Source organism: Euprymna scolopes, chromosome 44 (assembly GCF_053919585.1).
Source record: "Euprymna scolopes isolate OS-2025 chromosome 44, ASM5391958v1, whole genome shotgun sequence".
Taxonomy (NCBI): Eukaryota; Metazoa; Mollusca; class Cephalopoda; order Sepiida; family Sepiolidae; genus Euprymna; species Euprymna scolopes.
This window is the reverse complement of record NC_136525.1, coordinates 41,837,185-41,860,881: the sequence shown is the minus strand read 5'-3', so window position 1 is coordinate 41,860,881 and position 23,697 is coordinate 41,837,185. Positions and strand designations below refer to the sequence as shown.

At 32.3% G+C, this 23,697-nt stretch overlaps 1 protein-coding gene across 3 annotated transcripts in view; it reads right to left on the bottom strand.

Moving 5' to 3' along the window:
- Positions 1-23,697, bottom strand: part of LOC145268811 (EVI5-like protein) — a 663,419-nt gene that overhangs the window by 460,293 nt on the left and 179,429 nt on the right. The window contains exon 3 of one of the 3 annotated variants that reach the window (XM_080124431.1): positions 13,202-13,308. The exons of 1 other annotated variant lie outside the window; for it this stretch is intronic. In XM_080124431.1, coding sequence (XP_079980557.1) covers positions 13,202-13,238 — 37 coding nt within the window. In that variant the 5' untranslated portion in view covers positions 13,239-13,308. Of the gene's footprint in view, positions 1-8,534; positions 8,697-13,201; positions 13,309-23,697 lie in introns of those variants that run through there. One more of the 3 variants, XM_080124433.1, reaches the window with a different exon arrangement.

The window sequence follows — 23,697 nt, the reverse complement described above, 5'->3', positions numbered from 1 at the left end:
AATCTTTTGTCATTTATTCACTATATTGCTCTATAATTTCATTGAGCTTCTTAAATAAGGATTGGTATATATTATAAGGAAATAGAATATATTTCCACAGAAACACACACACACACACATTATATATATATATATATATATATATATATATATATATATATATATATATATATATATATATATATATAATATGACATAAATGCGGGAGTGCCCCAGGGGTCTATCCTTGGACCTCTACTGTTCCTGATATTCATTAATGACCTCCATGATAAAATTGCCTCTGAGATGGGTATATATGCTGATGACACCACACTCTATAACAGGCACGCCGGGAAAACAAATGAACACATATCTAAATAAATGGCAGAAACACTAGAGGATGGCCTCCAATCTGTAGTGGAACGGGGACAAAAACGGATGGTCATGTTCAATGCCGCCAAGACTAAACTAGCTTCATTCAATAATTACAAGAAACCTTCTCTACCACATATAGCAATGGCCAACGACTCTTTATCTGAGAGTACATCTTTCAAACTCCTTGGCCTAACGTTCACAGGAAACATGAGTTGGAACAATTACATTGAAGGCATTGCCAGGGCCACTGCAAGGAAGGTGGGTTCTCTCTACCGTGCTAGAAAACTACTAACACCCAAAAGTATCCTGTACCTCTATAAGGCCACCATTCGCCCATGTATGGAGTATTGCTGTCATATTTGGGCTGGTGCATCTGCTACTAGTCTCTCGCTTCTTGACAAAGTTCAAAAGAGAGTTGCAAATCTGATAGGCCCTGAACTGGCATCTAAGCTTCAGCCTTTGTCCCATCGACGAAACGTTGCATCCCTCTGCCTGTTCTACAAGTATTTTAATGGTGAATGCTCTGACGAACTGCAAGCACTTGTGCCCCCACGACGTGAACACCCTCGACAAACCCAACAGGCTGCTAAATCCCACCCCCACACAGTAGAGATCCCAAGATGTAAAAGATCTTTCTACTCCAGTAGTTTCTTCCCCAGAACCGCCAGACTTTGGAATTCCATTCCAGGTCCCTGCTTCCCCAACTGTACTGACGTGCAGTAGTTCAAGTGCAACGTGAACCTACATCTTGCTGCTCAAATCCCTACATAGTACCCCAGTAGTTGTTGCCCCTGATAGTAGCCCCCTACACCAAAGTGGCAATGTGCCTTGTTTGGGGTAAAAATGTAATAAAAAAAAATAAATAAATAAAAATAAAAAATATTATACATACACATTATTCTTAAAATATAATTATCCACTGACACGTGTTTCGTCATCTACGACTCTTCAGAGTGGCTGAATCTAGCGAATCAGGCCCCCATGGTAAAAAGCCCAAAGTCTTACCCATCGTTGACTTTTCGGATATATCGCAATTTACGTATATGTTCTTTATATATATATATATATATATATATATATATATATATATATATATATATAAATTATTAAATATGTGCAGACACTAGTGTTTCATCCTTTCGGGAATCATCAGTGTAGAGAGTTACGATTACAGCTGGTCGGGAAATTTGAATCCGGCCATGAAGCCATCCCTGACTCCATTAGCAAGGAACAAACCGCACGGCCAACGTTAACCACAAGAAATACAGTTGAAATTAACATTTATATAAAGCGTAAATGCCAAGACAGCCGATAGTGATCTTATGATTATAACGTCATGATCTAAGCACGAAGCTCAGCTCAAGGGGACGCCTTATTTCATTTCAAATTAAGAGTGCTTAACAATAAGAACGGAGTTCTTAAAGAGACTGACATAATTATTACTATATATATATATATATATATATATATATATATATGGAAATAGTTATGTCAAATATGTTAAATACCTTTTTGTAGGTATTTAATAATTATCATAGTAAATAATTATATTGGTCCTGTCGGTGGGGCATTAGAATACACCGACTGCCTCCCTGCAGAGGGTAAAAGTCCCTCTATGGGGGTCCTGGATATGACCTTAAACTATATCCAGTGGTGAGACCCCAGCTTGCAGACTTTGGGGAGTGTGGAGCCACCCTTTAATTACCATTGCTCCCAGGTCCACTCTGACCCGGAGTGGTAGTACCTGTTAGGGTTCCAACTATGGGTTAAATAGAAACCAACTTGAAAACAACAAATATATTCTATTAAAAATTTTTTCTTCAAAATCTTTGGATTCGGCGTTAAATAACCCGAAAAGGGTTGATATGACGTAAAACAAAAACAACCAACCAACGAACCAAATAAGTATATATATATATATATATATATAAACACGCGTGTACGTAGATTAATGTTTATAAAAAATAATAATAAATAAATAAAATAAATACCTCCATATAAAAAGAGGGCGACTTTCTAAGAAAACACCAGATCTCCAAGGTGGAGACTATAACCTTAATATCGCTTAAAAAATCAACAACAAAACTACGTAAATAGATAAATGATAAAAACTAAACAGTAAATTGTCTATGGCATCATAGCGTGATGGATTAAGACGCTGGACTGAAATACATAAGGTCCGGGTTTCGAGCCCTCACAACAGTCAAGCTATGCTGAAGAGGGGTAGGACCCCGAAACATGCTTGCACGTAGATTACTGTTTAAAAAAAAATGAAAATAATAATAAATAGATAAATATATATGCTTATTTATTAATAAAAAAATATTTTGTAGAAGAAATAATCGAATTAACTGTTCAGTTATTTCTGAAATAAGTGAAGCATGCATGGTCCTTCGTGAGTGCAAAAAAAAAAAAAATGACTAAGTCCCCATTGAGCCCTAAAAGTCCCCAAGGCCTTAACATATTTAAATTTGAGTTCAGCACCATGCAAAACTGCTAAATAGACATATACAGAAAATTCTGGACAAATATAGTAAAATAGTACCAAAAATGGAGTGTTTTGTATTAGCCCTAAAAGAGCCCCTGGGGCACACCCAAGAGTAATCGCAAAGTATAGACAAACAAAATTATATAGAAATCAGTTAGTTACAACTTTTCAGAAACTTTTATAAAAATCCAAGGCATCAATTTTTTTTAATAAGCACAAAAGTGTCAATTTAATCCATTTTAACCTGAAAGGCATCCCTAGGGGGGACAACCGGAGTTTTCCCGAAAAATCCGGTCTGTTACTTTTACATGTTTAATGTTTGTGCAAAATTTCTAAAGATTCCAAGGTGTAGTTATTGAGAAAATTGTGGACAAACGAATGGATGAACGGACAAGGATGAATTTACGGGTCCACTCTCTTTTTGTCGGGGGACCAAAAAGCATATATATAATTTTTAATTTCCAGAAGAAGGAGAGCACTAACCAGACCTCTATTGAAAAAGTGTAGTGAGCACTGGGACACTGGGGAGACGTTTTGCTATCCAAACTCCAGAAAATACCAATGGTCAGTACTAGCAAGAGATCAATGATAAGCGGCTGTTGCAATAACGTGACGTCATCTACGCTGGTTACTGAGAAAGGTGGAGAACACTGGAAATCTGGGGAGACTCAGTTTCACTCAGGCTCCAGGGAATGCCACAAGTTATTGCCAGTGAGTGATCGCTGGTAACAGCCTGTGTAAGAACTCGTAGTGAGTGGTGGTGGTTGATGATGATAGTGATGATATATATATATATATATATATATATATATATATATATATATATATTAGTGTTGGGACGATTTATTGGAATCAGAATTGAGAAGTGAAAAAATCGGAATATTTGAGAGTATCAGAATCGGCATTAGTATCGGAATTGGAAAAATTTGTACCGATGTTCCGATGCCACAACGATTCATTTAATTGTGTTTTTTTAATTTTATTTTGTTTAAAGCAAAATCTTCCATTGCTGGTAATAATGATAAAATAATAAATATTTATTGATTTTATATTATCAGTGAAGCTAAAATCGATAGATCATCCTCCAGAAGTGTATTTTTATGTTTAGGAAAATATCTGCACAGTTAACGTGTGTGTTTTTACGATAATCCTAGAAAAATACAGTTATATAGTTAAAAATGTAGAGATTTATAAAGAATCGGAATTGGGAATTTCGTGCGGAATCAGTAATTGTAGCGGAATCGGGAAAAATATTGGAATCGTCCCATCACTAATATATATATATATATATATATATATATATATATATATATATATATATATATATATATATATAATTATTTACTATAATAATTAAATACTTACAGACACTAGTGTTTCATCCTTTCAGGAATCATCAGTGCAGGGTGTCACGATTAATACCAGTCGAGAGATTCGAACCCTGGCAACAGAAGTCATGTCTGGTTTCATTAGTAAGGACCCGAACTATTCGGCTACCGACTACCGACAATTGCGAGAGATACAGTTGAAATTAAACATTTATTCTTTTTAAATGCTTTTAACGTCAGTCAGAGTGATTTAGTCATTATATGACGATCTACGCATATGAGCTAAATGGACCGACTTATTACAACTGAAAGTGCTCAACGATAAGAAATAAATTTCTTAAAGGGGCTGACATAATTATTTACTATAATAATTAAATACCTACAAACACTAGTGTTTCATCCTTTCGGGAATATATATATATATATATATATATATATATATATATATATATATATATATATATATATATATATATATATATATGTACTAGCAAAAGTACACGTCGTTGACTGGGTTCAAAAACAGCCTACAGAAAATGGACTCTGATTTATGAAAGTATGATAGATTATGAAAAGGAAGGGTTGTAAATTTGGGTTGAATTTGGGGGTATCAAAACCAAAGCAAAATATGATGAAAGTAAAAATAAAATAGATAAACCCCATAATTTATTATACCATACCTGTTCACAATGAAACACTTATCACAATATTCTGTGGATCTATATTAAAAAACCTTGTTAAACTTTGTGACATATTTCCATTCTATGGAGGTCAGGCGCGAACGAACACCCCATAATCTTATTATACCATATTTCTTCAAACTGAAACATAATGATCAAAGTATACTTACGCAGATAGATATGAAAAGTCTTTATTAAAGTTTGTGCCTATTTCCATTCTATGGAGGCCAGGCGCGAACGCAGACCCCACAATGTTATTATACCATCCCTATTTAAGTTAAAACATTAAGTATTATTATGTACATCTATATCAAAAACACTTGTAAACGTTTTTTTTTTTTTTAATTTTTAAATTTTTTATTTCTATACTTTGTGAACCAGGCGCGAACGGAGACCCCACAATTTTAATGAACCACCATTCTGCCAGATTAAACATACCCATTCCTGTGTCTCGATACATCTTCTATCATTATATGTAATCAGTTTTTTCAAATAGTCAACCATATAGGAGCCTATTCGTGACCAGAGATTCAGCTTTATATATATATATATATATATATATATATATATATATATATATATATATATATATATATATATATATATATATATATATATATATATATATTAGTGATAGGATGATTCCAATATGTTCCTGATTCCGATACAATTCCCGATTCTGATTCTGTTAAATATCTCTACATACTTTACAATGGGATCGTGATTTTTTTTTTTTTTGTAACTTTCGGACTACTGTCAAACAAAAAATAACATGCTTTATGTGGATATATTTTTGCAAACGTAACAAATGTTAGAAAGTAATTCATAGATTTTAGTTTTACCGATATTTTAAAATCAATCAATATTTATTAATTTATAATGAGTATTAGTAATGGAAAATTAAATTTTAAACAAATATGCACAATAAAAATAAATAATAATTAAAAGAATCGTCTTTGACAATAAGAAAATAATCACAATATTTTCAGATTCCAATACCCTCAAAAGTTCCGATTTTTCCGATTCACGATTTCGATTAATCGTATCAACACACACATATATCATTATTACACACACATATATATTACACACACACACACACATATATATAATATACATATATATATATATAAATACATATATAATATACACATGTATATATATATATAAAATGAAAATTACAATTGAATTTACCAAAATGATCGAAGAAGGTAAAATTAAAGTAAATTATAAATATTAAAGAATATTTATAAAATTATCTCATATTTTATTAACTGTTTGCTCATATATATATATATATATATATATATATATATATATATATATATATATATATATATATACATATATATATATATAATATACATATTTATACGTATACATATATATATATTATACATACACATATATATATTATACATACACATATATATATTATACATACACATATATATAATATACATATATTATACATATACATATATATTATACATACACACACATATATATTATACAAACATATATTATACATACAGATATATATAATATACATATATATATATATATGTATATTATATATTATACATACATATAAATATATATTATACACGCACACATATATATATATTATACATACATATAAATATATATATTATACACATATATATAATATACATATATATATAATATACATATATATATATACATATTATATATATATATTATACATACACATATATATATAATATACATATATATATTATACATACACATATATATATTATACATACACATATATAATATACATATATATATTATACATATACATATATATTATACATACACACACATTATACAAACACACACATATATTATACAAACACATATATTATACATACAGATATATATAATATGCATATATATATATACGTATATTATATATATTTTATACATACATATATATATATTATACACGCATATATATATAATATACATATAAATGTATATTATTATTATATATATAATATACATATTTATATATGTATATATATTATACATACACATATTGTATATATATATATATATATATATATATAATGTACATATATCATTATGCACACACACACACTCACGCTTATAAAGATACATAAAGTTAGTTATAGTTTATCTATATATTATGCATACACATATATATATGATATACATATTTTATTATGCACACACACACACATATACATCTATACTTATAGATATATATGTATATGTATATTATTATAAATACATACACACACAAACACAAATATATATTAATGTTGGGACGATCAATTGGAATCGGGAATCCGAAAAAGCGGAGCTTTTTGGGGTATCAGAATCGTTACTGGAATCGGGAAAATTTGAGCCTATTTCCGATGCCAAAACCGATTCCTTTAATTACCAATTTCATTTGATTTCGTTTTTTATAAATTATCTCCCACTGCTGGTAGTAATAATAAAATAATAAATATTTATTGATTTTAAACTTCCAGTAGGACTAAAATCTCTAGATCACCCCCCCCCCCCATCACAAGTGTGTTTTTACGTGTGAGATAATACAAGCACATTTAAGATGTGTTTTTACAGTAAAACATTTAGAGATTTGTAAAGAATCGGAATCGGAAAAATATTGGAATCGTCCCATCATTAATATATATATATATATATATATATATATATATATATATATATATATATATATATATATATATATATATATATATATATAAATATTATTTGTTTTTGTTTTGCGATACTTTTTGAATGAATTCAATTTTATATACGAAAGTGCATTTTCACCTAAATGCGAGTTGGGAATGATTTTCCCTGTAACCAATTTTGGTACCCCGTCCCCCAATGGGGAGCGGCATATGTATTATTTCTAAAATATAATTATTATTTTTAAAAGATAATTTTTAAAATATAATTATCAACTCCTTATAATGCTTGTGTGCATAATGGCATACATATGTATATGTGTGTGTGCATATATAATTATATTTGTCTGTGTAAATAACAATATGACATATTGTCAATATGTATGTGTGTGTACATAATAATATATGTATATTAACTTAAAAATAATTATGGTACTAATTATATATATATATATATATATATATATATGCAATTATTACTGATTATTTTTAAGTTAATTTCGAGATTTCGAATCTTGCTAGATTCAACCACTCTGATGAGTCGTAGGCGACGGAATACGTGTCAGTGGATAATTATATTTGAAAAATAATACATATGCCGATTGCCGCTCCCCATTTAGGGGTACCAAATTGATCATAGGGAAATTATTCCCAACTCGCATGTAGGTAAAAAAAAACAAAAAAAAAAAAACGCTTCCATATAAATAATTGAATTTATTAATCGCTAACAAAAACAAACAAACAAACAACATCGATATATATATATATATATATATATATATATATATATATATATATATATATATATATATATATATATATATATATATATATCATAATACGTGCATACACACACATGCATGCATATAGGGGTGACAATTTAATTTTGGAAGGAGAACGGAGCAATCATGTAGAGCGAGGATGTGGGGTTTTCAACAACTGTCACTCGAGATAAAAAGAGTTTTTTGAAAAACCGACTGTTCATTTATCTTACCTGACACATACGGCATCTTTGTCGACGGAGGCACAATAAGCATAACGGTACACGTCTTACTTGAAATCCGCCATGACTGAAGACAGAGACAGAGCTACAGCAAGATCATCGCAGTAGTAGTTTCAACAGTTTACACTCGCACTTGCAATGGTGAGTGGTCGTAGTATATTCTATTCTTGTAGTATTGTAGACTAACACCCCCAGCAAAATCACCCCTCTCTCTCTCTCTCTCTCTCTCTCTCTCTCTCTCTCTCTCTCTCTCTCTCTCTCTCTATCTAGCAACAACAACATAGATTATACTTTCTTTAGGCGATTACGTGTAAATACCCCGAAAAAACAAAAAGAAAAAAAGAATCAGTTTCGTATATAAATTTAACGTAAAATGATCCCCAATTTCCGGACCATTCTAACTTTGATATTTCTGCAGTTTACGGACCGTGCTGAAATAATAGTGTTATGAGGAGGAAGGGGTGGGGTGTTGTTAACTAATTAGTACTTTCACCTAACAATTTAATAAACAAAAGATACCGTAAAAATTGATTTTAACCTTAAATCCTATCTAAAAAAATATATATATAATAATTTTTAGAAATAACACGGGCTGTAAACTGCAGATATATCCTAACTTTTTAGGGTAGTTAAGTAATTTAATTTAGCTCTAACTCTGAGTCCAAGGGCAAAGTCGTAGCAACCACATGTAATCGCCTAAAAAAAAAAAAAAAAAAAAAAAAAGGTAGGTATGGGTTCTGTAGATATGTACCAAAATATTAATTAAAAAAAAAAAAATGAATACATTTTATAGTCCTTATTTATTTGCCTCCCAATAAGGACAGATTAGGCACAAGATGCTTGTTTTTAATGTGCTGCTCAGCTCCCCCAAAATGGAGCACTTTTGATTGGGACAAAAATAAAAATTGCTCAGTCTATAAGTATTTCGTGGGTTGTGGATTAACATCATCAGTTCAATCACCTCCTACCCAATTAGATTCTACTTTTTTAGGCGATTACGTGTGAACACCCTAGTCTTGGTGAAAGCTTTTATATATATATATATATATATGATTTTTTTTTTCTGTTGGTAATACACTCTGTGTAATATTTTTTACAGGGCGGGGGGAGTGATAATCTATTATTTCAAGCGATTCCGTTTGGTTTCAAGACCTTGCCACCCGGACTTAGGGATTAGTGGTATTTTTCTAGTTAATATATATATATATATATATATATATATATATATATATATATATATATATATATATATATATATATATATAATTTACTTGGTTGTTTTTGTTTTACAGCATATCAACCATTTTCAGGTTATTTAATGCCCAATCCAAAGATTTTGAAGAAAATTTTTTTAATAGAATATATTTATTGTTTTCAAGTCGGTTTCTATTTAACCCATAGTTGGGACCCTAACAGGTACTACCACTCCGGGTCAGAGTGGACCTGGGAGCAATGGTAATTAAAGGGTGGCTTCACACTCCCCAAAGCCCGCAAGCTGGGGCCTCACCACTGGATATAGTTTAAGGTCGTATCCAGGACCTTTTTTTTTTCTTGAATGGGGATCAGTTGCACATATAAATTTAACGTAAAATGATCCCCTATTTCCGGGCCATTTTAGCGTTTTATGGTAGTTGATTTTTTTTTCTGTTGGTAATACACTCTGTGTAGTATTTTTTACGGGGCGGGGGGAGTGATAATCTATTATTTCAAGCGATTCCGTTTGGTTTCAAGACCTTGCCACCCGGACTTAGGGATTAGTGGTATTTTTCTAGTTAACTATCGTAATAATTTAGAATGACTAGGAAATGGGGAATCATTTTTAATCAAATAAATGTATATACGAAACTGATCCCTAACTCTCAACTCTAAAAATAATTCACTGGTAATCGCCTAAAAAAGTAGAATCTCATTTTCTTTGCCGTGGGAGGTGGGGTGGGGAGATAGGATAGTTTAGTATGTTAATCTCCGAAATTCGGGTTCATGAACATTTGTTTCCTAAATACATTTTGTTAACTTATGCTTAAATGTAACATTTAGTTCTTGAATTGAGATATGTTTGAAAAAAAAACAAACAAACAAAAAAAAAACAGATTCTTTTCAGTTTAATGTCCACCATAAACAAAAATTTTGGGTAATATTGACACTTTCTGGATACAGAAATAAAATGGAATTCAGAACAGAGTTTTATGTAAAAACGGAAACTGATTAAAAGTAGAACGAAATACGAATCCAGCATACAATTCAATAAACTTAATGGAACTAAAAATATTTTTATTAATATTTTTTATTTATGTTGGGAAAAAAACATTGGCAGTTTTATTTATTTTAAATATAGTTATACAGAATACAAAGCAAGCTTTTTAAAACTTTTATAATAATAATAATTATTATTATTTTATTATTATTATTATTATTATTATTATTATTATTATTTTATTATTATTTTATTATTATTATTTTATTATTATTATTATTATTATTTTATTAGTATTATTATTATTTATAATTATTATTATTTTATTCTTATTCTTCTTATTTTTTATTATTATCAATATTTTATTCTTATTCTTCTTATTTTTTTCTTATTATTATTTTTTATTATTTTTTATTATTATTTATTATTTTTTATTATTTATTATTATTATTTTTTATTATTTATTATTATTATTATTATTTATTTTATTATTTTTTCTTCTTATTATTATTTTATTATTATTTTTATTATTATTATTTATATTATTTTTAATTTTATTATTTTATTATTATTTTTATTATTATTATAATTTTATTATTTTTATTTATTTATTTATTTAAATCATTCTCTGCTTTCACCTGACAATAACCTGGATGTCCAACGTTAACAAATTCCTAATGAACCGCCCCCTTAAGTAAACACTTCATTAAATCTCCACACTAACGTACTGTACTTGCAATAGCCCTTATCCCTGAGTGGCTTCCGGGCCTTGATAAGTGGTGATCACCGTGTAAAAAAAAGAAGAAAAAAAAAAGACAATTAAAAAAAAAATCGTAAACATTGAATTTAACTTTAAAATCCTATCTAAAAATATATCGGTTCATATTTCAAAGTAAACAAAATTGTTGATGGTTTTAATATGAAAAAAAAAAAACATTAAATAAAAATATTTTTTTTGTTTAAGTTCAGAGTGTCAAGTAGTGTGTGCTGGTTTCGTATTTAGTTTTACTTTCAGTCAGTTTCCGTTTTTACATAAAACTCTTTTTGGACCACCATTTTGTTTCTGCATTCAGAAAGTGTCAACATTACCCATACTTTTTTTTTTTTTTTTTTTTTTACTACACTGACCATAAGCCCGTGTCCTTCCTCCTCCGAAAAAAAAATAAAAAAGACATCAGCAATCAGCTGATACGACACAAAATATTTGTGAGGGATCAAAGATGAAAGGATCGAGAGAGAGAGAGAGAGAGAGATAGGGAGAGAGAGAGAGAGAGGACTAACCAGACCTCCACTGAATGAGTGCGAAGAATACTGAGAATTTTGGGAGGCTTATTGCCACCCACATCCCAATGAAAGCCAATAATCGTTGCCAGCGAGAAATCAATGGTAAGTGGCTGTTGCGATAACGCAAATCCATCTGCAATGGTTATCGAAAGAGGTGGAGAGTACTGGAAATCTGGGGAGACTTGTTGTCACCCAGACTCCAGGGAACACCACGTTGTTGTTGTCAGTGATTAATCATTGTGCGAGAACTCCAAGTGAGTACATAAAAATAACACAGAAGTAAAGATTATTATTTTTAGTTATGCAACGAGAATGCCTTAACGGATATGCAAAAATTTATGAATTTTCAAATGAAATCAAGGTGGAAATAATGATGGTTGTGACCCAACGGGTCACGGGTACGCTTAGCAAAAGAGTATGAATAAGATTAGTAGTAGTAATAGTAGTTCGATCAAGTCTGGTAAGTTCTAGTTTCGGGTGGCACACGTCGCAAAGGAATTCTAACAATGGCTACTTGTTAATTACAGCAATAGTAATTCCGTCTCTCACCCAGCATATCCGAAGAACAGCTCTCTCTCCCGCTTTCTCTCTCTCACACACAATATGTATGCTATACACACACACACACATATATATATACTCCACACACATATATATATACATACTCATACACACACACATATATATACTCACACGCACACATATAGACACGCACATACACACACATATATATATACTCACACGCACACATATAGACACGCACATACACACACATATACACACATATATACACGCACATATACACACATATAGACACACACATATACACACATATATACACGCATATATATGATGAGAATAATGGAAATAGTATTCTGACAAAATAGAGAAATAAAAAGGAACGAACCGAGTTATGTGTTCATCAACGTTTCGTCTTTATTTCGAGACTTCCTCTGGATCCACCCAGAGAAAGTCTCGAAATAAAGACGAAACGTTGATGAACACATAACTCGGTTTGTTCCTACACACATAAACACACACGTACGCACACACACACACACACACACACACATATATGCATATATGTAGCAGCAAATCCTGGGAACATCAACCTGAAAGAACAATTGGAAATGACTTATATACCATATATTACGACCATATAATCCCTATGGCCACCTACCTTGAAAATGCTGCTGTGAAACCTGACATAGTGACATGGAATAAGGTCAGAGAGAGTTTCAACCTTGGTTGAAGTGAGCGTCCCTAATGATGGAGGTCTGAACAGAGCTGAAAGGGAGAAACAGACCAAATATCAAGGTCTCATGTAGGATATGAAAAGAAACTGGAATCTTAGGGAGATATCAATCATACCAGTTATTATAGGTGCCACAAGGCTTATGAAGAAGAACCTCAAGTCCTACCTAACTACTATTCCTGGTGAACCAAATGCAAAAGAGATCCAGACAATTGCACTTAAAAGAACAACGAGGATACTAAAAAGAGCTCTCGGTTGGTTTCAATAAAAAGCAGGGCAATGTTGGCAGCTAGTTTGGCTGTTCCATACCCAGCGTTACAATTTTCAAAGGAAAAAAATTTAAAACACACACACATATATACACACACATATATATAAAGAGTGCACGCACAATATAATATTTATGGAATAAGACATATATAATATATATTCAATATAATATATATAAGACTAGCAGGGAGACCCGACGTTGTCCAGGATTGAATGAGGATCAACAAATATTCCCCCCTCCCATACTTTTAGTATCATCAAAATCGATGAAATCGATGAAATTGTTAAATCAAATCGATTGATTACCTGCTCCAGTTGCCGATCCATAACGGGGCACTGGAAGGAAGCTTCACATGACTCCCCACAGTGACTTAGCCCACAATACATCGTTGTCTACATTGCACTGTAGAGAACCTACTGCTGATTTTATGAAATTATTTTTTCGTGTATAGCAGCTTGAACTAAAGTTTAAAATGCAAAAGTCAAGTATTATGATTCAATTGTGCTCTAAAGAAGAAACATTCATTTCGAACGCGTATCTACCTTATCAAAAGAACCTACTGTTGATTTTATACACTGCGCCCTTCTGCTTCTGTGGTGATAAAACTTCTTAAATGCACTTGTGATGTTAGGCCTTATAAGGTGTTAACTTTGTTCAAAGTCGGACTGCTCCTTCATTAGTTTAATCGGATTTTTCGATTAATGATTTTCGATACTTATCAGAGGCATTCTGATAAAAAACAAAAAAAAAAAAAAACATCTAAGAACACTTCCAGACACACAAAGTATATTTCTGTGAAATTTCATAAAAATCGGCGCAGCCGTTTTAGAGTGTATAAGAAACAAAATCACACACACAAAGTGCCTTTTTTATATCTATTTGTCTAATCTATATATCTACAAAAGTGAAAATGTCTGTATGCGTGTCTGTCTGTTTGTCTGTGTACATTTCCCTACCAAATAACTGTCAATTTTCGGTCTACAGATTCGAGATTTGACATAAGGGGTATTGAGATTTGGGAAAATCTTTGTAATCGGTTTTCGGACAGAAATTTAGCTGTTAAGAGATCAAAGTTCAACGATTTGACCATTGAAAACTCTACTAATCTCCTCCGCCAATTTTGGGTCTAAACACTTGAAATTTTAGATATAGGTTACTTGGACATGGATTTAACTTTATAATTTGATTTAAGCCCAAAACAAAAAATGTTAAGGGGTCATAATTGGGGTCAAAATTTTAAAAGTATTAACCTCTGCGGTCTCTACCAAATTACTCAGCCAACTTTTGGTCTAAACATTTGAAATTTTACATAAAGTGTATTCAGACATAGGGCAAGCTTTTTAATCATTCTTTTGCTGAAAATTTGGCTTCTGAGGGGTCAAAGTCCAAAAGATTTTACCTTTGCGGTCTCTAGCAAATTCTTAAGCCAATTTTGGGTCTAAACATTTGAAATTTTACATAAAAGGTATTCAGACATGCAGCAAGCTTTTTAATCAGATCTTGGACGAAAATTTGGCTGCCAAGAGGTCAAAGTTGATAGAGTTGACATTTGCAGACTCTACTAAACTCCTCCGCCAATTTCGAGTTTAAACACTTGAAATTTTAGCTGTAGGTTACTTTGACATGAATCAAACATTTTAATTTTATTTGAGCTTAAAACAATAAATGTTAAGGGGTCAAAATTGGGGTCAAAGTTTTAAAAAATTCGACCTCTGCGGTCTCTACCAACTTTTCTCTATGGTAGTTAATGAATCCTATTATATAGAAAGGCATTATAGTACATATTCACACTTTTTAATATATACATATGCACATAATGTTATGAACAGTAAATAGGACCCGAGCAAAGCCGGGCTGAATGCTAGTATTATATAAAATGAACTTTGTCTGTGTGTGTGAACCGTTCCCTATGGACTCCAAAACGGTTGGGTCGATTTTCATGAAATTTCAAATGAAGTAGTTTATGTGCCTGGCAGTGTTCTTAGATAGGTTTTGTGCGAGAATGTGTTCGATAAGTATCGATAATTGAAATTTTTTTTTTTTTTTTTACACAGTGGTCACCACTTATCAAGGCCCGGAAGCCACTCAGGGATAAGGGTTATTGCAAGTACATTACATACTGATCTGATGAAAGAAGGAACAAGCGATTTTGATCAAAGTTAACGTCTTACACAGCCTATCATCATAAGTGCATTTGAGAAGTCTTGATGAGTCGTTCCACTTAAGGTAACAAATTTACCGAATTTCCATTACTAACGATTACCATATTGTCCAACTGACTACTGTACACTCTTAACCCTTATCTTCGAGTTGTCTCTGGCCTTGATAAGTGGTTATGCCTATGTAAAAAAAAAAAAGAAAAAAAAAAGAAGTTTTATTATCACACAAGCCGAAAGGCACAAGATATAAAAGAAACAGTAGATTCTTTGATATGGTAGAGGCACGTTCGAAATGAATGCTCACGTTTAAAGCACAATTTCACAACGAACCCGAACTGTCATCCAAGCTGCAACCTCTGTCCTATCAACGAAATAGATGATCCCTCTGCCTGTTCTACCAGTATTTTAATGGTGAGTTCTCTAACAAACTACAAACCCTTGTACCCCTTCGACATAAATACCCCCCGACAAACCTGACAAGTAGCAAAATTACACCCCTACACAGTAGAGAACTCTAGATGTAAGAAGGCCTTCTACTCTAATAGTTTCTTCCCCAGAACTGCTGGACTTTTGAACTCTGCAAAAGTTCAAGTGTAATGTGAACAGACATCTTGCTGCTCAACTCCCTACATAGTATCCCTGCAAATTATGTCCCCGATACTAACCCCTTACATCAAAGTGGCACTGTGCCATTGTTTGGAGTGAAAATAGAATAAAATTAAAAAACTTTTCATTTTAAACTTTACTTCAAGTCATTATCACCGCACAATCAGTAATGCCAGACATATAAAATCAACAGTAAGTTCATTGATATGACAAGCGTGCATTCGAAATGAACGTTTCTGTTTAGAGCACAAAAAAAAGATGATTTAAGTGCTATTAGCTATAATCGAAATCGAAACCGAAACCAAAACTTATGAAGAATTCTTGGTAAAATTATTTATGCCAAAAAATGGAAGTCCATAACAATTAAACGACAGTCACTCGAATGTAAGCGTGACACAAAATAACACACACGCTGTCCTATTAATATATAGATAAATAACTATTACTAATGGTCCTGGATATGACCTTAAAATATATCCGATGGTGAAGCCCAAGCTTGCGGGTTTTGGGGAGTGTGGAGCCACCCTTTACTTGCCATTGCTCCCAGGTCCACTTTGATTCAGAGTGGTAGTACCTGTTAGGGTCCCAACTATGGGTTAAATAGAAACTGACTTGAAAATAAAAAATATATATATATTCTATTAAAAAACTTTTCTTCAAAATCACTGGATTCGGCATTAAATAACCTGAAAAGGGTTGATATGCCGTAAAACAAAAACAACCAACCAATCTACTCCTAATAATAACAACAACAACAATAATAACAACAATAATAATGATAATAAAAAGTAAGTACAACTGCTTCTACTAATAGTAATAATTAACTACTACTATTAATAATTATTATTATAATTTATTTATACTGCTATTGTTACTACTAATAATAATTAACTAATATTAATATATAGATGAACTAGACTGATTTAAATAAAAGAATTTGCAATTTTACCAACCGTCGTTTTGTCGTAGCCATTGCTCATAGGCGGGGGGGGGGGGGTACACAAGAAAAAAAAACCGCACTTATTGACCGGTAAACATTATCACTTCCATTTTTTTCCCAATCCATACTATGTATTTGCTGAAAACTATTTTTCAGCTTTCCGTTTCTACCTAAAACCTTATTTTATACTTTGGTTTATTCCTTGCTAATAGAGTTAGAGATGGCTTTGTGGCCGGGTTCGAATCTTCCGACCGGCTGTACCTGTAACTTCTTGCACTGATGGTTCTCCAAAGGATGAAACACTCGTGTGTGTAGATATTAAAATAATTATGATAGTAATAATCTTGTCAGCCCCTTTAAAAACTCGGTTCTTATTATTCAGCACTTTAAGTTGAAATGTTATAAGTCGGTTACTTAAGCTTACGTGCGCAGATCATGATACTATAAGCATAAGATCACTCTTGGTCGTCTTCACATTTATGCTTTATATAAATGTTAATTTCAACTGCACGGTTAACGTTGGTCGTGTGGTTTGTTCTTTACTAATGGAGTCAGAAATGGCTTTGTAGCCAGGTTCAAATCTCCAGATCGGCTGTAATCGTAACTTCCTGCACTGATGATTCCCGAAAATATGAAACACTAGTGTTTCAGGATTTTTCTTGCCAGATGAGATCAATAACAATCGAAACGGTCTGCACATCGTAGCAAGATATGACTGTATTTATTTAAAGGAAATAAAATTATAAATTTGCGCTCTCTGATTGAGCACTACCAACGACCTTTGTTGGAATTCAATGATTCTAGCCCTTTGAATATTTTCAACCTGGAATAAATATAAATTATTCCCAACTTGCATTTAGGTAAAAATGCACTTTCGTATATTCATACGAAAGTGCATTGAATTCATTCAAAACGTATTGCAAATAAAAACAAAAAAATAACATCTACATAAAATGCGATACATCCAGTACGCAAGATAACCCAGGGGTAGATGGTTTAGGCTTCTAACCATGGGGGCTCCGATTTAAAATCTTGCTAGACTCAGCCACTCTGATGAGGCGTAGACGACAAAACACATGTCAGTGGATAATTATATTTTAAACAATATATATGCCGATTGCCGCTCCCCCTTTGGGGATATCAAATTGGTAAAAAGGAAAATTATTCTCAACTCGCATTTAGGTACAAATGCACTTTCGTATAAATAATTAAATTCATTCAAAACGAATCACAAAAACAAAAAAAATAACATGTACATAAAATGCAATATATGCAGCAGTTGCACGATATAGTCCAGGGGTAGAGACTTAGGCTTCTAACCATGGGGTCTCAATTTCGAATCTCACTAGATCCAGGTACTTTGATGAGTTGTAGACGATGAAAAACATGTCAGTGGATAATTATATATATATATATATATATATATATATACTAGCATTTCAGCCCGGCGTTGCCCGGGTGTTTGGAGGTGTATGTTGAGAAAAGAAAAAGAAAAAGCGGTCAATTTTTTTAAACTTTGACCCCTATTATGTCCCCTTAACATTTATTGTTTTGGACTCAAATCAAGTTATTAAGTTATATCCATGTCCAAGGAACCTATATCTAAAATTTCAAGTGTTTAGACCCACAATTGGCGGAGGAGTTTGGTAGAATTCTCAAAGGTCAAATCGTTAAACTTTGACCCCATGCTCGGGTGTTTGGAGGTGTATGCTGTGCAAAAAAAGCAAAAAAAACAAAAAAAATGGTTAATTTTTTAAAACCTTGACCCCTATTATGACCCCTTAAAATTTATTGTTTCGGGCTCAAATCACTTTATTAAGTTAGATCCATGTTCAAGGAACCTATATCTAAAATTTCAAGTGTCTAGACCCAAAATTGTCGGAGGAGTTTGGTAGAGTTCTTAAAGGTCAAATCGTTGAAATTTGACCCCTTAACAGCCAAATTTCTGGCTGACACCCGTCACATCGATTTTCCCAAATCTCAGTACCCGATATTTCAAATTTCGAGTCTATAGACTAAAAATTGACAGAGTTATTGCGTAGGGAAATGTACACAGACAGACACACACACAGACACACAGACAGACAGACACGTTCACTTTTATAGATATATAGATATATATATAGAGATATATATATATATACATATTTATTAATATATATATATACATATATTTATATATATATATATATATATATTTATTTATATATATACATTTATATATATATATTTATATATATACATTTATATATATACATTTATATATATATACATTTGTATATATATATATACATTTGTATATATATATACATTTGTATATATATATACATTTGTATATATATATATATATACATTTGTATATATATATATATATATATATATATGTACATTTATATATATATACATTGATATATGTATATACATATATAAAAGAAAATAAAAATTACAATTAAATTTACCAAAATGATCCAAGATGGTAAAATTAAAGTATATTATAAATATTAAAGAATTAATATTTATAAAATTATCTCAGCCAGATGTAAAAGCTCCATAAAACCAAATAGGAAATAGAGCTTATAATACGAGCAAACTGAAAAGGAAACACTAGATAAGTGGATATTTCTTCGAAACTCTGCGGATTAAGGACTATCCACTTATCTAGTGTTTCCTTTTCAGATTAAATATGTTTTTAACTCATTTTAAAGTGTTTTTTTTACATGTTTTATTAACTGTTTGCTCGTATTGTATATATATATATATATATATATATATATATATATATATATATATATATATATATATAATAGAATCAAATATATTTTTAATCAGTCATGACCATTGTTTTCATGCAATGAGCGATTCATAGACGACTAACATGTTTGATATTTTAATTTATGCAGATTGCGCATGTATTATTATAGAATTAATCCTCTATTGATTATTATATATTGCGAGAAATAATTTGCCCGGTGGACGAATTCGCAAAAATTTTTTTAAAAATAATAATGATAATGTCGTTCATCAAATTCCGTCTGTGTTTGTTTACAATATCACGTCATCTGATATTTGGGCTTGATGATGAATGCCCTGGAAAAGTCACTTCTGATTAATGCTTAGTTTTAAAATATGTAAATGAAGAAATAATTTGTGGTGATTTTAAATGGTACTTCTTCTTTTATCGTAAATTGAACTCATTAATAAGAAAAAAATTAAAATAAAATGGTGAGGTACACCCGGGCTTGAACAGGGGACCATTCGATCTGTAATCAAATGCTTTACCGTTGAGCTATATCTTCAGATGACAATAAAAGAAGAATTGATTTGCTGAGATTTTATTATCTCCCTTGGCTAATGTAACGTAAAATATTCCCCGTTAAAATTCGTTTGTTTTGGGTTTTTTTTACCTATAAGCGAAAAACACTATTTTTAAGATCGTTTTTCAATCTTTTTTTTTTTTTTTTTTTTGATACTTATCAGATGAATTTCTGTACAAAACATATCTAAGAACACTGCCAGACATATAAATTAGCTTTGTATGAAATTTTCAAAAGATAAGCTCAGCTGTTTCGGAACCTACGAGGAAAAAACAAATCACACACACACACACACACACACACACACACACACACACACACACACACACACACACACACACACAGAGTAACTTTTATATAATTTAATAGGCTCCTTCAGTCTTTGACACCGTAGGGCCAGGGGTGCCTGCGCATGAAATTTTTGTGGCAGGTGGTGTGCAATCTCCAACCACACCTCTCCTGAGTCGGCATTGTTAAATACCAGTGGCAAGTGAAGTGTATGCACAAGACTACTGGAAACAAATGCCGAGATAAGCGGAGATAACATACAGCGCCTAGAATTCCCAAACAGTCACCCATCTGGTACTAACCAGGCTCAACGTTGCTAAACTTCGGTGATCTGATGAGAATCGGCGTGTCAACGTGATTATACCGTATAGAAGAGTGTATACACACACACACACACACACACACACACACACACACACACACACATCGAAAGAGAGAAAAAAGATAAAGAACAACAAATTCTGGTACACATATAAAATACAATTAAACCTATTTTAGAGCCGTTAAGCAGGTTCCCGGAAGGCATGATTCAAATGAAAGCCGAGCAAGAGGTGGGGATGGGGTATTGTATGTATAGAGGGGGCGAATGCAGGTAGACATGATGGAGACAATTGAACTCACGAGCAATTGCTTTGCTTCCCTTTCAACATTTTTTCTTTTTAATAAATAAAATACGGCGTGGAACGATAAAATTGTCGCCATGACATGATTCCATTTCCGTTTGATGAAACCCGGTTTGCTTTTTTAGTTGCAGACCGTCTACGAGTTGGCCTGTTGTATACAAATCCCAAGAGCGATAGGAGCCTTCTCTTATGTTTGACAGTGACACAGTGTTCAACGAGTGAAATCGGACAACTCAAGTTCTCTACTATCCAAGTAATGAGAACAGGACCATTGCCAGCACCCTCAAAATGCATCGCTGGATTGCTACAAATTACAAGGACGTGCCCAGAGTGATGAAAACAAAGGTTCTGGTCACGGTTATGGTCTTTCGTGTGGTTTCAAGTGAGAATCACATCATGCCATCTTACATCTTTGAAGTCGGCTTGAAAGTCAACAGCAAAGTGTACCTGGGTGTGGTGGAGAGTGTGGTGATCCCCTCAGGCAATCAGGTGAATCAGATGGCCGTTGGCAGACCCTGTAGCAGCAGGATTCAACGCTGGCCCACAAGTCCAAAGAGACCCAGGTTTGGCTTCAGAAGGAGTGCTACATATATATATATATATATATATATATATATATATATATATATATATAATTATTTTTTACTATAATAATTAAATACCTACAGACACTAGTGTTTCATCCTTTCGGGATTCTTCAGTGCAGGGTGTCACGATTACTACCAGTCGAACGATTCGAACCCCGCGACACGAGACATCTCTGGCTCGATTAGCGGAGGCCGTATCCATTCGGCTACCATTAATCATGTGAAATAGCGTTGAATTTTAAACATTTTAATTTAAATGTTCATTACGTCAGACAGACAGTGATCAAATCGTTATATGATGATCTACGCATAAGAGCTAAATTGACCGACTTTTAATTCAACGGAAAGTGCTCAACGATAAGAAACGTATTTCTTAAAGGGGCTGTCATAATTATTTTTTTTACTATAATAATTAAATACCTACAGACACTAGTGTTTCATCCTTTCGGGATTCTTCAGTGCAGGGTGTCACGATTACTACCAGTCGAACGATTCGAACCCCGCGACACGAGACATCTCTGGCTCGATTAGCGGAGGCCGTATCCATTCGGCTACCATTAATCATGTGAAATAGCGTTGAATTTTAAACATTTTAATTTAAATGTTCATTACGTCAGACAGACAGTGATCAAATCGTTATATGATGATCTACGCATAAGAGCTAAATTGACCGACTTTTTAATTCAACAGAAAGTGCTCAACGATAAGAAACGTATTTCTTAAAGGGGCTGTCATAATTATTTTTTTACTATAATAATTAAATACCTACAGACACTAGTGTTTCATCCTTTCGGGATTCTTCAGTGCAGGGTGTCATTCCCCCAAACCTCTAACCTTGATGGAGCGGAGACTAAAACTTGCTGCTATGGTTTCAAATGATCTACAATAACAGCAAAGGGAGACTTGATTCCAAATATTTCTCATATGGTGTTATATCTCCCCTCTTTTGGAAATATGGTACCATTATGAATATCTCCAGTATCAAATAATCCTAATAATAAAATAAAATAATAAATTGTGAAATTTACTTTATCTATATATATCAATATGGGGAGATATAACATATGAGAAATATTTGGAATCAAGTCTCCCCTTGCTGTTATTTCAGATCATTTGAAACCATAACAGCAAGTTTTCGTCTCCGCTCCATCAAGGCCAGAAGTTTTGGTGAAATATCAGATATTTTGTAATTGATATGTAAAACTAGGAAAACAAAAGACTATGACTGAAACATTTTATGGCTATAAAAAAAGTGCCAAAAATAGGTTCTGGATGATGGATGATTCCCTTAATGTGCGACCTTAAGGGCAAATGTCACATAGCCCACTACACAAATCAGGTTATTACCTTTCCAACAAGCTTTCATTTGATAAATTCTGATCAATAGTCGCTGAGATTTGGAACTTAGAAAATCGATATATAGCCATATTATATATCATTTTGAAGCACGTTTTTTTGCTCTATCAAATCAAGTCATTCGTTACCCTTCTCAATCTCTTTGTTCCTTTTTTTTGCAGACTTTTCGACAGCATGGACAACATTCAAATCCGCACAATTTTCTTGTTTCAGTTCAAACTAGGCCGAAAAACTGCTGAGACAGCTCGTGATATCAATGATGTTTGGCCCAGGAACC